The 15,637-nt window shown below is 34.3% G+C and overlaps 2 protein-coding genes across 2 annotated transcripts; one reads left to right on the top strand and one right to left on the bottom strand.

Annotated features, from left to right (window-relative positions):
- Positions 1-471: 471 nt before the first annotated feature.
- On the bottom strand, positions 472-10,592 carry suv39h1b (SUV39H1 histone lysine methyltransferase b). Its single transcript, XM_051118185.1, has 6 exons — positions 10,528-10,592; positions 8,877-9,058; positions 5,276-5,929; positions 4,839-4,985; positions 3,959-4,088; positions 472-1,152 (listed from the first exon to the last, which is right to left on the bottom strand). The coding sequence occupies exons 1-6, from the start codon at positions 10,544-10,546 to the stop codon at positions 1,019-1,021; spliced, it is 1,266 nt and encodes a 421-aa protein (XP_050974142.1). The 5' UTR covers positions 10,547-10,592; the 3' UTR covers positions 472-1,018.
- A 354-nt stretch (positions 10,593-10,946) lies between these two features.
- tmem9 (transmembrane protein 9) lies at positions 10,947-15,243 on the top strand. Its single transcript, XM_051118194.1, has 6 exons — positions 10,947-11,092; positions 11,451-11,554; positions 11,665-11,756; positions 11,875-11,983; positions 12,122-12,253; positions 13,398-15,243. The coding sequence occupies exons 2-6, from the start codon at positions 11,456-11,458 to the stop codon at positions 13,536-13,538; spliced, it is 573 nt and encodes a 190-aa protein (XP_050974151.1). The 5' UTR covers positions 10,947-11,092; positions 11,451-11,455; the 3' UTR covers positions 13,539-15,243.
- The last annotated feature ends 394 nt before the right edge of the window (positions 15,244-15,637 follow it).

Here is a 15,637-nt window from a genome sequence, read left to right as displayed (position 1 = left end):
GATAGGTGATAGATAGATTTTTGTGAATTGATTTAAGCGAGGTGTTCCTGAGCATTGGTTAATCCAGGATTTATGTTTCATCTCACATTCATTTACAGCACACATTCCAGCTTTACTGTCCAGTTATGAAAACCCACTGAGCTGCGATTCCCAAAAGCACAGAAAGCATAAGTAGATTGTATGAACCACTATCAACAATAGCATGAGTAGTAGTCAGACCTGTGAAATAATAACCAAACTTAAGCACTTCCATTCATTTCAAGTCCAGCGCTCAAATACAGTCACTGAAAGACCAGTTTGACAGTATGAATATATTTTGTCATGAGTTAGACTATATACAGAATGACAACATTTTGCATGCGTAAAAGGCAACATTTCATGTAGGTCCACCTCCTTCAGTCTAATAAACTTCCCCTTCTGTGTATTAATAGTATAATTTTGCCCCCTGGTGGAAATTTCAAGTTAAGGGAAAAAAAAAAAAAAAAAAAAAATAGAAGTAACAACATTGTAGATTTTTGATATTTTGCACTGGCCTAAAGATATTTCCTAAAATCAGGGGAAAAATTACACTACAAAACTTTGCCGAAAAAAGTAAAAAAGAAAACCCCTCCTATTAAAACGGATAAAGCATATGAACATTTCAATGTTAAAAAAAAAAAAAAAAATTAAAATCTTTTTTTTTTTTTTATAGATTCCATCATGTCAAAGTTTGATATGGATTAAAATATGGGTTTAAAACAGTACTAAAAATATTTTTTAACTTTACAGACATCTTTTCTAACGGACAAATTGAAAATTTAATGCCACATTTTATACACTATTTAAACACGGAACACAACATTGCTACGGAAAAAGTTGAGGTTGATTCTGGGGAAATAAAAAAAAATTCTTAAATATATATTTAAAATTCAAGAAGTATTTCAAAACACCTCCCAAAGCAGTTTCTAAACTGCAAATGCTTTCAACATTCACTGGAACACATGATCTTTTTTCAGTCCCTATTTTGCATTGACTTCCTCTAAAAGAGGTACTTTCGACATGTCGGTACCCCGCATTTGCACTCTACGCGCATGCGCTTTTTGGGGGAGCCTGGGAGTCCCGTCAGACTGAAATTTGAATCCATCTTCGTGCTCTCGGCATCTACCGGATCAACTATGGACGTAAAAATAAAAAACAGGTCAGAAAAACTGAACGTTTTCTCCTTACTGTATGTACAGTTGAAGTCAAAAGTTTACATACACCTTGCAAAATCTGCTAAAACAAAAAATAATTATTTTACCAAAATAAGAAGGATCATACAAAATGTGTTTTTTTTTTTTTTTTTAATTTAGTACTGAGCTGAATACGGTTATTTCACATAAAAGATGTTTACATATAGTCCATAAGAGAAAATAATAGTTGAATCTATAAAAATGACTGTTCAAAAGTTTACATACACTTGAGTCATAATACTGTGTTGTTACCTAAATGAGCCACAGCTGTGTTTTTTTTTTTTTTTGTTTGGTGATGGTTGTTCATGAGTCCCTTGTTTGTCCTGAACAGTTAAACTCCCCGCTGTTCTTCAGAAAAACCCTTCAGGTCCCACAAATTCTTTGGTTTTTCAGCATTTTTGTGTATTTGAACCCTTTCCAACAAAGACTGTATGATTTTGAGATCCATTAAGAATCAAGGGTATGTAAACTTTTGAGTCATTTTTATAAATACAACTACTATTTTCTCTTGTGGACTTTATGTAAACATCTTTTATGTGAAATATCTTATTCAACTCAGTACTAAACACAAAATAACATGCATTTTGTATGATCCTGCAGATTCTGTGTATGTCAACTTTTGACCTCATCTGTAAATTGAAAAATACACAAAAGTACATGTAAATTTAGTGAATGACACAATACCATTAATCAATAAAACATTAAAGAAAAATACAGTTTAAAAGAAAAAGTAAAAACGGTCATATTGCTAAATATTATTACAATTTAAACTCTTTCATATTTGAATACATTTTAAAATGTTATTTATTTCTTTAATGGCAAAGCTGAATGTCAGAAATCATTACTCCAGTCTTCTGTGTCACATGATCCTTCAGAAATCATTCTAATATACTAGAAGTAACAGATGAATATGAATAGAAATAGGGATATGACCAAAATCGTATATAATGAAATGAGTACATTTATTTCACGGTAACAATATCTCTCACAATATACTTATTTTTGCTTTAAATAATGGCATCTTTAAATCTTGATGTCTTTATGATATCAACATTTTTGATACCATAGAAATGTCACCAGTGTTAATAATCACAAAAAATAATACTAGTCTAAATTTAAAAAAGCTCACTGAAGACAAGTAAACAGTTAGTGATTAAATGAGAATAAGAAACTAATTAGAAACAATAGGACAAAAAGAAAAAACTACAATAGAACAAATAAATAAGAAATTCTACATACATTGTATAAAGTAATCAAATGTATAAAACACTGCATATTCTTTGCTGTGTAAATTAAATATATATTTCTTCTTATTAAAGTTACAAGTGATTTAATCAAGTCCATTGAGAGATTCCCTTTTGTTGTTTGATTAACATGAATAACTGCTGTCACTTTAAGAGCTGCCCAGATCCAATATACTGTTACTGTTTTCCTTCTGTTTCAGCTGCTTACTTTCACTTAAGACCTAAATGACTATGTTTATGAGGATTCTTGTAAAGACAGGCATTTTGACACATACAAGTGTATGTATTTAACCCCTCAAGGCCTATAAATCATTAAAAAGAACTCTGTTCTAATCCATGTTTAATATTGACTCAACATTTCATATAAATGTCCAGTCCACTTAATCTTTAATATTGTGCCATTTCTTTATGATAGAAAAGCTACAGCCACTGCAATTTCTTGAATATGTGGACATCAAAACATGTAAACTCAGAGTGACAGTTTAAACTTTTATTTTGAAATTGCAAAGAACAGTTAGCATGTTTAAAAGCTAATGGTGTTTTCTCCTGTGTGCGTAGGTTTATAAATTATTTACCTTACAAATTTGATGAAATAGGCCACGTTGCGTTCCCAGATGAACATTATAATAAATCCAAACTCACAACAACATGCAAAGATGGAGTCTGAGATGCTCCACACATGTAAATGATAACAGTTTATGGAGCAGTACTGTGAATGGACCCACTCTGAAATGCACGTACGTAACCTACACGCATGTGAATAATTAAAGCGCATATATTTATTTACTTAAATAGTAGCGTTAGTGAATTCTTAATAGCATTATGCTTTATTATGATCTTTATATGCTTTTATTATGTGGAATGCACCGCTTCCGGTATTTTGCCAATTACTCAACTCGGGCAAAATGTAATCGAGAATTTTTAAAAATTGAATACTCGAATAGAATCGAGGAATCGTTCCAGCCCTAGTTCAACACTCGTGCATTCTATGAGCACCTCCCTGCCAGCACTCAGAAACAGTGCGCACATATAGCAAAATGAGTTTTCTTTTGCTGCTGATTGCATTTCAATGACTTTAAAATCACTTGTTTTTAAACCACAATGCTTAAAAACACACGCAAACAATATGTTTTCATGCCTACGTAGCACAGCATCGTCACATGAGCGTATAACTGCGATAGAAACGACTGTCCAAAATCTCTATTGATTTTCCACTGGTTAATCGTGTCTACTGGCATATTGCTCACCCCTAAATAGAAAGTTCACACAGCAGTTATTTGAAATTTTTTTTACATTAAAATGCCTTTACTGTCATTTTGGATCTATTTAATCCATCCTTGCTGAATAAAAGTATTAGTTTCTTTCAAAATACACATACAGATCCCAAACTATTAAACAGTAGTGTATGAATCAATTGATCTAAATAATTAGCAGTGTCACACCAAAATGAATGATCCCTAATTACTTGTACACACTCTTTTTTATATACAATCCCACACTTACTTTTCATTTTGTAGTCAAATGTGAGCTCCTCTCCTGCCTTTATCCCACGTGTGGCAAAGAACGCTATCCGCGGCAGCCGCTCATCCAGGTTATCAATAAACACATTATATACCTGGAGGTTGGGGTCACACTGAGGAGACAAAAGAAAACATTTGCGATAATTTACTACCCTCAAATAAAAAGCTACTTTAACTAGCATCAAGTCAGTTATGACTAGAGACGTTGTGATGAAGAAGTGATGTGTGAGGAAGAAGGGTCTTATCTAGCCAAATGATCAGTCGTTTTCTTAAAAAAAAAAATAATAATAATAATTTAAATTTAATATACTTTTTAACCTCAAATGCTCATCTTGTTTAGCTCTGCATGTACTCTGTGTATTCCGGTTCAAGACAGTTAGGGTAGGTTGAAAAAGTTCTATCTCATTTTCTTCTCCAACTTTAAAATCATTCTACATCGCTGTTTTACCTTTTTTGTAAAGCGTGTTTTTGCAGGACGATTTTGAAGTTGAAAATGAAACGAGATGAGTATCGAAAATGGCCAATCATTTTGCTAGATAAGACCCTTCTTCCTTGGCTGGGATCGTTTAGAGCCCTTTGAAGCTACATTTAAACTACATTTTGGAAGTTCAAACTCACGGGCACCATAGAAGTCCACTATATGGGGAGAAATCCCAAAATGTTTTCCCCAAAAAACATGATTTCTTATCAAATAAAGAAAGACATTAACATCTTGGATGACAAGGGGGTGAGTAAATTATCTGTAATTTTTTGTTCTGGAAGTGAACTTCTCCTTTAAGGATATTTAATGTTCAGTGCACACAGATAGAACTAATAAAACCAGGATATCTTTTATAAGATTATGCAAGCTCAAGTCCACTCACACTGTGATTGACAAAGTGAGAGATGTTTCCATAGTGAGCAGCATCCACCGTGTACTCGTCATCAACATAATCCAGGTCAAAAAGATAGGTGGCACCCTCTTTATCGTATATTTGACCTCTGCGTTCTGCTTCTTCTGTTGTAATGATCTATACCAAAACAGATAAAAAGACGGTTTAACAATCATGAAGCCAGACTCTGGGAAAGACAGATAAATAGCCAATTAGCCATCACAAGGAAACTGAAAAGTTGATTGATAATGTCATTATCTACTAGTGAAGCAAAACGTGTTGCTATGATAACACAAAAACCTTAAACTGACAGAACGACAATATTCAACTGAAGGTGGAAAGAATGAACAACTTTTCTAAGTTGCCACCAACACATAACACACTATAAAAAAAAAAAAAAAAAAAAAACTTTCTCTTGTGCTTCTCACCTCCCCCACATACTCCATAACGAAAGTGTTCTTCCGAATGCGCTCCATGGTCTTTACCCCCCATCCCCTTCCATTGTCTGTCCTGAAAATGCAGAGGGAATACTGAATTCCCCGTTGCACCACTCTGTTCGAGCAGTCGATCCCACAACGGCACCGCTTGTTGCATTCGTAAATGGGCAACCCGGGCCGAATGCGGACTTGGCCTAACTCATTGTAAGCAAACTTGTGCTGCGAAGCTCCAGCACAGCATCCCTCCACGGGGTTCTCCAGGCAGTTTGTACATTCGCAACCCACGGATACCTCATTCAGCATGATCCCATCACCGACTTTATAGTCATTTATGTAGGTGAAGTTCTTAGGCGGGCCTTCCAGGTCAACCAGGTTCCGGACATAGATGTGGCCCTTGTGGGTGCCCAGGCTGTTGAGGTGTATCTCCCACTGTTTAAGGATCTGTCGGAGTTTCGCCCGCTGGACGAGGTGTGACACGGTGGCAGGGTCTAGGCGACGAGGGGCAGCACGCTTCTTCTGTCTCTGCATCTCTGCATTCAGGTCCTCCCAGAACTGGTTAAGAAGATCTATGCACTTTAGGTTCTTCCGTGGTTCCCATGTATTGCTGGATTCGGGGTAGCCCTTCCATTTCACCAAGTATAACTCCTGTGAAGGGGGTAACATGGATGGTAGTGAGCTTAAACGCATTTAGACCTGGGGTCTGTTGCATAGACACAGCCACTATTATAGGAATAGTTCACCCAAAAATGACAATTCTGTCATTAATTACTGACCCTCATGTTGTTCCAAACCCATAAGACCCTTGTTCATCTTCAGAACACAAATTAAGAAATCCGAGAGTGCTCTGACCCTGCAAAGACGGCAAAGCAACTACCATGTTCAAGGACCAGAAAGGTAGTAAGGACATTTTTAAAACAGCCCATGTGACATCATTGGTTCAACCATAAATTATGAAGCTACGAGAACACATTTTGTTCTGACATACAATGTCTGTCTCTCTTAGAGCTCGTGGATTTAATAAAAAAATATCTTAATTTGTGATTCAAAGATGAACAAAGGTCTTACGGGTTTGGAACAACATTAAAGGAGAAATTCACTTCCAGAATAAAAATTTACAGATAATTTACTCACCCCCTTGTCATCCAAGATGTTCATGTCTTTCTTTCTTCAGTCATAAAGAAATCATGTTTTTTGAGGAAAATATTTTAGGATTTCTCTCAATATAATGGACTTCTATGGTGCCCGAGAGTTTGAACTTTAAAAATGCAGCTTCAAAGGGCTGTAAACAATCCCAGCCGAGGAAGAAGGGTCTTATCTAGCGGAACAATCGGTTAATTTCTTTAAAAAAAAAAAAAAAAAAAAAAAAAAAAAAATTTGGACAATTGACAATTTATATTACCTACCGGCAGAGAGCACCATTGACTCGCATGTAAATCACTGACCCAAAATCACCCGATTTGAAGCGTATCATTCACACAGGATTAGTTTTTAGGATATGTGTATGTAAATTAATTTTTATTTAAGATGTTATCAGGAATGTTTATGGTCTTTTAGGGCAGGATAAGCAATATATTGAAATCGTTTAGGTGGGTGTGTCAGCTGCGCACTTGCAGACACAGGTAACTGACCCTACACAAAATATATTTATATATATAGCTAATTATGCAGGAAATAATAAACATGACCATATATCTGGTATTAGTATCTGAAATTGATTTGAATACACAATAAATAATACAATACAAGCCTCTGTTACTATACTGCTTGTTGTATTGCAATTCAAATCTTTGAAATAAAGCTTCATGTCTTTAAGTTCATACTGTATATAGTCAACGTTATTTCGTTATGATGTGTATATTTTTTATTGTGCCTGATTTAGCAACATTTATTTCAGACTCTTAAAGATCACGCAAAGTCTGTAATTATTTACTAACATTGCCGTTTTCATTTGAGTAAAGTGTTAGGTGTATGTTGAATTATTTATTTAATGAACAAATCATTAATCATTTTATTCTGTACAAATAAAAACACTAACAAAATTACATAAACAGTGAATACCTGTACAACGCGAATTAAGGTATATGTATACAAAGCATAAATCTTAATTCAGATTTCTGAATGAGCACTTTGTCATTTGTAAACATATGTTGAACGTCCGATGTTTATAATGGTCATCTAATGTAACTGACTGTAATGTAGGCTATATGAACATAAATTTTTAATAAGCAGAGGGAATTCCTGACAATAAACAAATAACCTTTTACATGCTTAGGACGTTTACACTGTGAAAATGTACAGTGAGACTTTAGATATAAAAGCGCTGACTTGTTATGTGATGCTTTCTCATTAAAATCGTATAATTTCCTATTCATTCAATAGAATGTATGCACATACTAGGAAATACTAATATGACGGAGCAGTGGCTTCACTTTTATGATGTCATGAGCAATCCAGTTGTCTATAATAGGTCAGCGCATTGACATGTAGCGCCACTGCGCTTCGAGTTTGTGCGTCCCTTTTTCGGGCTCGCAGACCCTTCCCGATCCCATTCCCGCTCTCTCTCCCACCTCACTTCCTGTCTAATTAAAAGGCAAAAATGCCAAAAAACCAACACAAGAGTGGGCTTTCTCTTTTCTTGACATTCATACTGTTGCAGCTGTTATAGCAACAAAAGATGCCCTCGGCTGCAACGCTGCCACATTTTTTTTTTTTTTTTTTTTTTTACTAAAAAGCACCCTTGTCAACTTTTTCTTCACATGGCAAGTATAAACATAGCCTAACTGTCATAAACTGTATTATACAGAGTTCACACAGAGCTAGACAAGACGAGCATTTGATGTTATATAAATTGTCAATTTTTTTTTTTTTTTTTTTTTTTTTTTTTTTTTTTTAGAAAATAACCAATTATTTTGCTAGATAAGACCCTTTTTCCTCGGCTGGGACTGTTTAGAGACCTTTGAAGCTGCATTTAAACTGCATTTTTGAAGTTCAAACTCACAGGCACCATAGAAGTCCACTATACGGAGAGAAATGTTTCCTCAAAAAAACATAATTTCTTTACAACTGATAAAAAAAAGAAAGACATGAACATCTTGGATGACAAGGGGGTGAGTAAATTATCTGTAATTTTTGGTTTTGGAACTCCTTTAAGGTAAGTAATTAATGACAGAATTTTCATTTTTGGGTGAATTAACCATTTAAGATAGTCTAGATGTATGTAGTTATGACTAGTCTTAAATGAATAGGTCATCCAAAAATGAAAATTTGCTGACAATTTACTCGCCCTCATGTCATCCTAGATTAGAGAGTTAGAACTCTCATTCTGACGGCACCCATTCACTGCAGAACATCCATTTAGTGATGCTAAATTTCTCCACATCTAAGGGGTGAGTAAACTGTCAGCAAGTTTTCATTTTTCGGTGAAAAGATTTCTTTAAAGAAGAAAACTAGACTAACTTGTAAGACTAGTCTAAACAGTTTATGCGACTGGCCACCTGGATTCATTTTTGCTTTGATAAAACTCATTTTACCCATTAGGTAGTAGAACTTACTTTGACATGAGTAGATTTCCAAGCCACACTTTTAAGCTCACCTGTACTGTTTGTGTCTTCCCATCGGTGATAACTTTCCTTTTGTAGTCGCAGAGATATTCCACCTCATAATCGCACAGGTTGTGCTTGTTGATGCCCAGCTCTTCGCACTTCACCCCCTGCCCTCGACAAATCACCTCCAGCTGGTCTACAGTAGCAATACATGCTACCCTACAAACTTGACCTACAAAATACAATTAGATGTTAACTGCAGGAAAAACACAGAGGTAAAATGTGGGATTACAGACATGCACGCAAGCTTTAGAACTAGAATTGCACAGCTCTTTAGCAAATATTTGATGTCCCCTTACCTGTAAACCAGATGTTTGCAGAGAATTTAAGAATTATTATTATTAATAAAGCTAATAATTCAGCTTTGCCATCACTACAATTGCAATTGAAAATATACTAAAATAGAAAAGTTATTTTAAATTGTATTGATATTTCACAACACTGCTGTTTCCGTATTTCTGATCAAATAAATGCAGCCTTGGTGAGCATAAGAAATTTCACAAACTAAAACAATTACAGACCTCAAACTTTCTTACATTCAAGATTATTTTAAATTTGCATTGTCTCTGTCTAGGAATTCACCACTGTTTGCTTTTTCTAACTAGCCGTACTATTTTAATTTCTGTTAAGCTGTTTTGTAAAAGTGCTTTTCAAATAACTGTAAATTAAATTACCAATGCTATACTCTAGCATAGGCTAAAAATATTGTGCTAACTTGCAAACAAACATTTTCCAAATAATACTTTAACATAAAATTCTTATGACATAAAATTACAAACACAAAAAATCACTTAACAATCATTTAATTTTGGAAATGTACAATTAATTGATGTTATTTTATCAAACAATTTCTTATGCAAAGTATAAATTAAAATGCTTATGAAAATATTGCATGAAAATACAAAACTGTTTTTATATGTAAGAAGGACTCCCTGACAAGGGAATTGTCATCGTTGGGGGTCTTTGGTATTAAAAATTTAAAACCTAACAACCACCTAAACAGAGAAAAGCATTTTAAAAAATCCTGAAGATATTGTACAGATATCTTAATCATTTTGGCAGTTTGAGATAAAAACCTTTACAGAAAAACTCACATGCATCATCACTAACCTATGGGCCATTTAATAAGACTAATCGTCATAAGCAAAATGAACAAGAGATTCAGTGAACATAAACGACGTAGGTAAACAACGGCGTATTTATTAGGTTTTTGCGGTAGAATATTAAGTATGTACTTTTTTAAGAAGTGTCCTGTGCTCAAACATGTTGAGTAAATCATGTTTCTCAAGAGGACGTAACGTTAAAAGTTAGCTAAACACCGCATGTTACGCTAACTACTGATTGTACACATTTTTGCACCCCATGTTACGTTGTACAACTTTACAAATAAGTTAATGCAAGAGATGATTTACGGCATTCACAATGAGCTTGTTGAATGTGTCGTATGAGCGCGCGGTAGCCATAACATCGACCTTATGTGAATTTGTATCAACAACTTGCAGCAAAGATTCTTCCAGAACGGAGTGTTTGTTTCCGGGTGTTTTTTTGAAAAGATGTCACTTAACTAGGAACTCGTGTAATACATCAGACATATAATGTGTAAACCGTTATTTCTAAACGATTAACACGATATATTCTTACCTTTCAAATTTTCCGCCATCTTCCGACCGCCGCCAAAATTATAGGATTGAAAGGCCGCTCTGTGATTGGGCGCAGCACAGTCTGAGTGGCGGTTTGGGCAACCAATAGAAACAGAGTATTTAAATCAACAACTGTTTATGGGAAGTTTGAATAAAATGCGGTTCATGTTTGAAAGACGTTGAGGGAAAAAAATATTACACATGCAAGTTTGAGCTTTCTCAGTTATTTTAGCTCACTTATTTCCTTTGTGATGGTTTACAAAATCTGAAGAGACTTATTTGTATGTAGTCGGAACATAAAGTCGCTATGTTATTTTTATACCTGAGTCTTTATATCTATTTTCATAAAATAAATTAGTAGGCATTACGTTTGTTGTACTATGGAGCAAATATATAACGCTATTTCACATCACGTTCGTTGTAATATATGTGAAGTCTTTTAATTTGCCTTTCACCGTTTGCGAAGGCGGGGCGTATAGTTCATCCATCATCACGTGACACAGAGATGCTCCAGACCTTCCGGAGAAAGCCAACATATGTTTGATGGGCGTTTATAAATATTACAGGTGCGTATGCATTTTGTTCAACACTTGCATGTAACATTTAGCTTAAGCGTTTGACTTCATATTTATTTATTTTTTTTTATCTCGCTCAAAATACGCAGTAGAGAGGGAAAAAGGCCTTAACTGTGGAACTGAAGCCGGTGTGTTGTCGGATTCATATAACTACTGTATAAGCCGCTGATTACATACATAAATGATTATGAGCATATTGTTTAGGTCCTGCAAAAAAAAAAAAAAAAATAATTTTAACAGATTTTAATTTGACTGTATTTTTAATCAAAAGTGCCGGTTGAACCATTTCAATTAAATCATTATTTTCCCTCAAACAATAAATGTTGAATTAAATGATGTTTATGTGCAGGCACCATGTCGTCCAGCGTTGCTCAGAATCTCCGGATACCAGCTGTCTTTCTGGTTCAGCTGTCCCTACTTACAGACGTGATTTCACTCGCATATGCTGATAAAGTAAGTTTATCCCTGGCACATGTCCATTGCGTCTTTTTCCAAATGCTTTTATGTCCCAGTTATGTAAATTATTTCCAAAACGTCACTTTCTTAATATTTTGCTTGCTCAGAGTTTTGAAGATGTGCGTTGCAAGTGCATCTGTCCACCCTATAGAAACATCAGTGGACATATCTACAAAAAGAATGTGTCCCAGAAAGACTGGTGAGACAGGCTACTGTACTAGGGACAGTTGGACAAAGGATATTATGTATAGAGAAATTAATTACACTATTTTCATCCATCTGAGAATTTACTGTATTGTTATTGTATTGGTTTGTAGTAACTGTCTGCATGTGGTGGAGCCCATGCCAGTGCCTGGCCATGATGTGGAGGCTTACTGTCTGCTTTGTGAGTGCAAGTATGAAGAACGAAGCAGCAACACCATTAAGGTATTGAGCGACTTCCAGTAATCAATAAATCATACTTTGAATTAAAGATGTTTGTTATAATCTGCTTTTATGGCTTTATAATCTAGTTTCAATTTTAGGCTAAATTGAGGAGTCATAATATTTTGTTATATTTCCCAGGTGACCATTGTAATCTACTTGTCAGTGGTTGGAGCTCTTCTGCTGTACATGCTGTTTCTGCTTCTGGTTGATCCTCTGATCCGCAAACATGATCCGTACACCATGCCACTCCAGAACGAGGAGGATTCTGAGGTTTGTGCACATGTGTGTTTTTATTTTATTGTTTGAGAAGTATTTTACAGAGATGGAAACCAAAGGCTTTGACTTGGTATAGACTTTGAATTGACTTGACTTGGACATAAATTACAGATGTTTGAATCTTTGTATCTAATACAAGATAATATAAATCACACACCCTATGAAACCATATTTCCATTTTTTTAGTTAATTGGTCCCTCACTTGACGAGTTGTAAAATTGCTGTTTTATTAATTATTAAGTAAATGGTATTAAGTATAAAACCATCTTTTTATTCAAGTAAAACAAAACATACTTTTATAGATCTTTTAGATAAGTGTGACTCTATAATCAAGGAAATGCCTTGGAAAAGTACTTTTTTTTTTTTTTTTTTTTTTTTTTTTTAAGTAGTTTCTTCTGCTCGCAAAGCCTGCATTTATTTGATCTAAAGTACAGCAAAAAAAGTAATTTTTAAAAAATATTTTTACTATTTAAAATAACTTTTTAGCATCATTACTCCAGTCACATGATCCTTCAGAAATCATTCTAATATTCTGATTTGCTGCTCAAAAATACATTTGTTATTATTATTATTATTATTTTGTTGAAAACAGCTGAGTAAATAAAATGTACTCCACTATTTTAAATATTCATAATAATAATAAATGTTTCTTAAACAGCAAATCGGCATATTATAATGATTTCTGAAGCATTATGTGACACTGAAGACTGGAGTATAAATTACAGGAATAAATTACATTTTTAAAATATATTCAAATAGAAAGCAGTTATTTAAAAAAAATAAAAATATTCCATAAAATTACTGCTTTTGCTGTATTTTGGATTGAATAAATGCAGACTTGGTGAGCATAAGAGACTTCTTTAAAAACATTAAAAATCTTAAGTGTATTATATCTTGAGAGGGAGGCATTAAAAAGTTTGGAATAATTAATATGTTTAGCATAATGTTTTTCATAATGTTCTGATTTGCTGCTCAAGTCTTATATTACTGAAAGAGTATACCTTTTTCCATAGACTTGTGACAAGACTTAGATTTACTGGAAACTTTTTTTATAGATACTATGCTTAAGTATAAAAAAAATTTTCTAAACATTTTGTTAGGTTTAGGTATCAACTGTGTCCTTTGTCTCCCTCTACAGGATGTGAGGCCACGTGTGGATGGTTCACAAGCTCGTGGGAACACTGTGCTGGAGAGGGTCGAGGGAGCTCAGCAGCGCTGGAAGAAACAGGTCCAGGAGCAGCGCAAGACTGTGTTTGACCGCCACAAGCTGCTCAGCTAAGCCCTCAGATGGACTCCATCTGTGTAAAAGGCCAACGGGCACCACTGACGGAGATAACTTGCATGATGGTCTTATAGTTTCAGCTTTTATGACAATATGTTTTATCAGTGGGCCTGCATTATCATTAGTATTATAACCTTACCAAGACTGACTTGGTTGATGCCAGCTTTCAAACTAAGCTGTGAAAATATAAAGCAACTTGTTTAGTTGCTTGCTTTTAGTATAGATATTAATGAAGAGAATCAGCCAGCTCCAGTCGGTCTTACTCCCACAGTCACCTTTATCTCACCAAATAACTTGAATATATTGGTGCTGTCACTACTTTGCTTGAAATAGCATTGCAAAGGATGAGATTAAATGAGCCGTGGAATCTGGGAGTAATGATGTGGACCTGTATATAATGTACAGTTGAGGTTAAAAGTTAACATACACCTTGCAGAATCTGCAAAACGTTACTTTTTTTTTTTTTTTTTACACCAAAGTAAGAGGGATCATACAAAATGCATGTTCTTTTTTATTTAGTACTGACATGAATAAGATATTTCACATAAAAGACATTTATATATAGTCCTCAAGAGAAAATAATAGTTGAATTTATAAAAATTACTGTTCAAGTTTACATACACTTGATTCTTAATACTGTGTTATTACCTGAATGATCCACAGCTGTGTTTTTTTTTTGTTTAGCGATAGTTGTTCATGAGTCCCTTGTTTGTCCTGAACTGCCTGCTGTTCTTCAGAAAAACCTTTCAGGTCCCACAAATTCTTTGATTTTTCAGCATTTTTGTGCCTTTGAACCCTTTCCAACAATGACTGTATGATTTTGTGATCCATCTTTTTACACTGAGGGACTCTATTACAGACGGTTCAAATGCTCACTGATGCTCCAGAAGGAAACATGATGCATTAAGAGCAGGGGGGTGAAAACATTTTGAATTTGAAGGTCAGGGTAAATTTATTTTGTCCTCTAGGAAACATGTAAGTATCTTCTGTAGCTTCTGAAGGGCAGTACTAAATGGAAAAAAATACGATATTTAGGCAAAATAAGAAAAAAAGTACACCTCAGGTTAGTACTAAATAAAAAATAATATGCTTTTTGTATGTTCCCTCTTATTTTGATAAAAAAAAAAAAAAAACATTTTGCAGATTTTGCAAACTTTTGACCTCAACTGTAGATGCGCTTATGAATGTGTAGAATGTCATTGCACTGTTGACGCTTCACTTTGAATTACCAAGAGAATGTATTGAATGAGTTTTATTTATTTATGTATTTATTTATTTATTTATTTATTTATTTTTATTTATTTATTTATTTATTTATTTCCAATTGGTAATACCATTTAGGATGGCACATGTCACAAGCATATATCCTAAATGTTGTCACATTATAACAAGTAATCAAAAATTGTATATATTCACAATAGTAAAGGAAATAAGGGGCTTTAACTGATAAACACTGTTGAATAGTATATCATAAGCTTTCTCAAATATGATTGACACTTTTGTTGGATTTTCTGATATACAGACATCCAAAAATATTAATTTTGCACCTCAAAATGTGAAGGAATTTGCAGGACTTTGCTTGACTATCGTATTTGCTGCTATAATCATCTTTCCAGTATGTATCCAAGCAACTTACAGCTGTTTTACAGCTGAAATATTCTTGCTTATGTGAAAATGCACTGAAATATTAAATATTTAAAGAATGTTGTCAACTTTCTTTGTACAGCTTTTTTCTTGGGAAAATTCACTGTACGTTTTGCTTTCTGTTAATGTTACCAAAAGTTTGTATTTAGAATACAACAGTAAAGTTATATATTTATTTAGAAACCACCTAAACCGGAACTTGTAAACATTGCCTTTTGATGTTTTGTAGAGCAAATCACCTAGAAAAAAAGTCTGGTGTATTTCAAAACCATATCCTATTCTTAATATTATCTACCTTGTAATGTCTTATGTCATCTGTGGTTTTGTATAAGCATCTGAATTCCTCTTACAGAGCTTTAGTCATTCTCTTTCTTCATCTGCTGCACCCCAAGGCCGCCCATCCCCTCCTCCACCTGCCTCCGCACCCCCAAGAATGGACACTGACTACCCGT

Source organism: Labeo rohita, chromosome 8 (genome assembly GCF_022985175.1).
Source record: "Labeo rohita strain BAU-BD-2019 chromosome 8, IGBB_LRoh.1.0, whole genome shotgun sequence".
Taxonomy (NCBI): Eukaryota; Metazoa; Chordata; class Actinopteri; order Cypriniformes; family Cyprinidae; genus Labeo; species Labeo rohita.
This window is presented reverse-complemented; position numbering and strand designations above follow the sequence as displayed.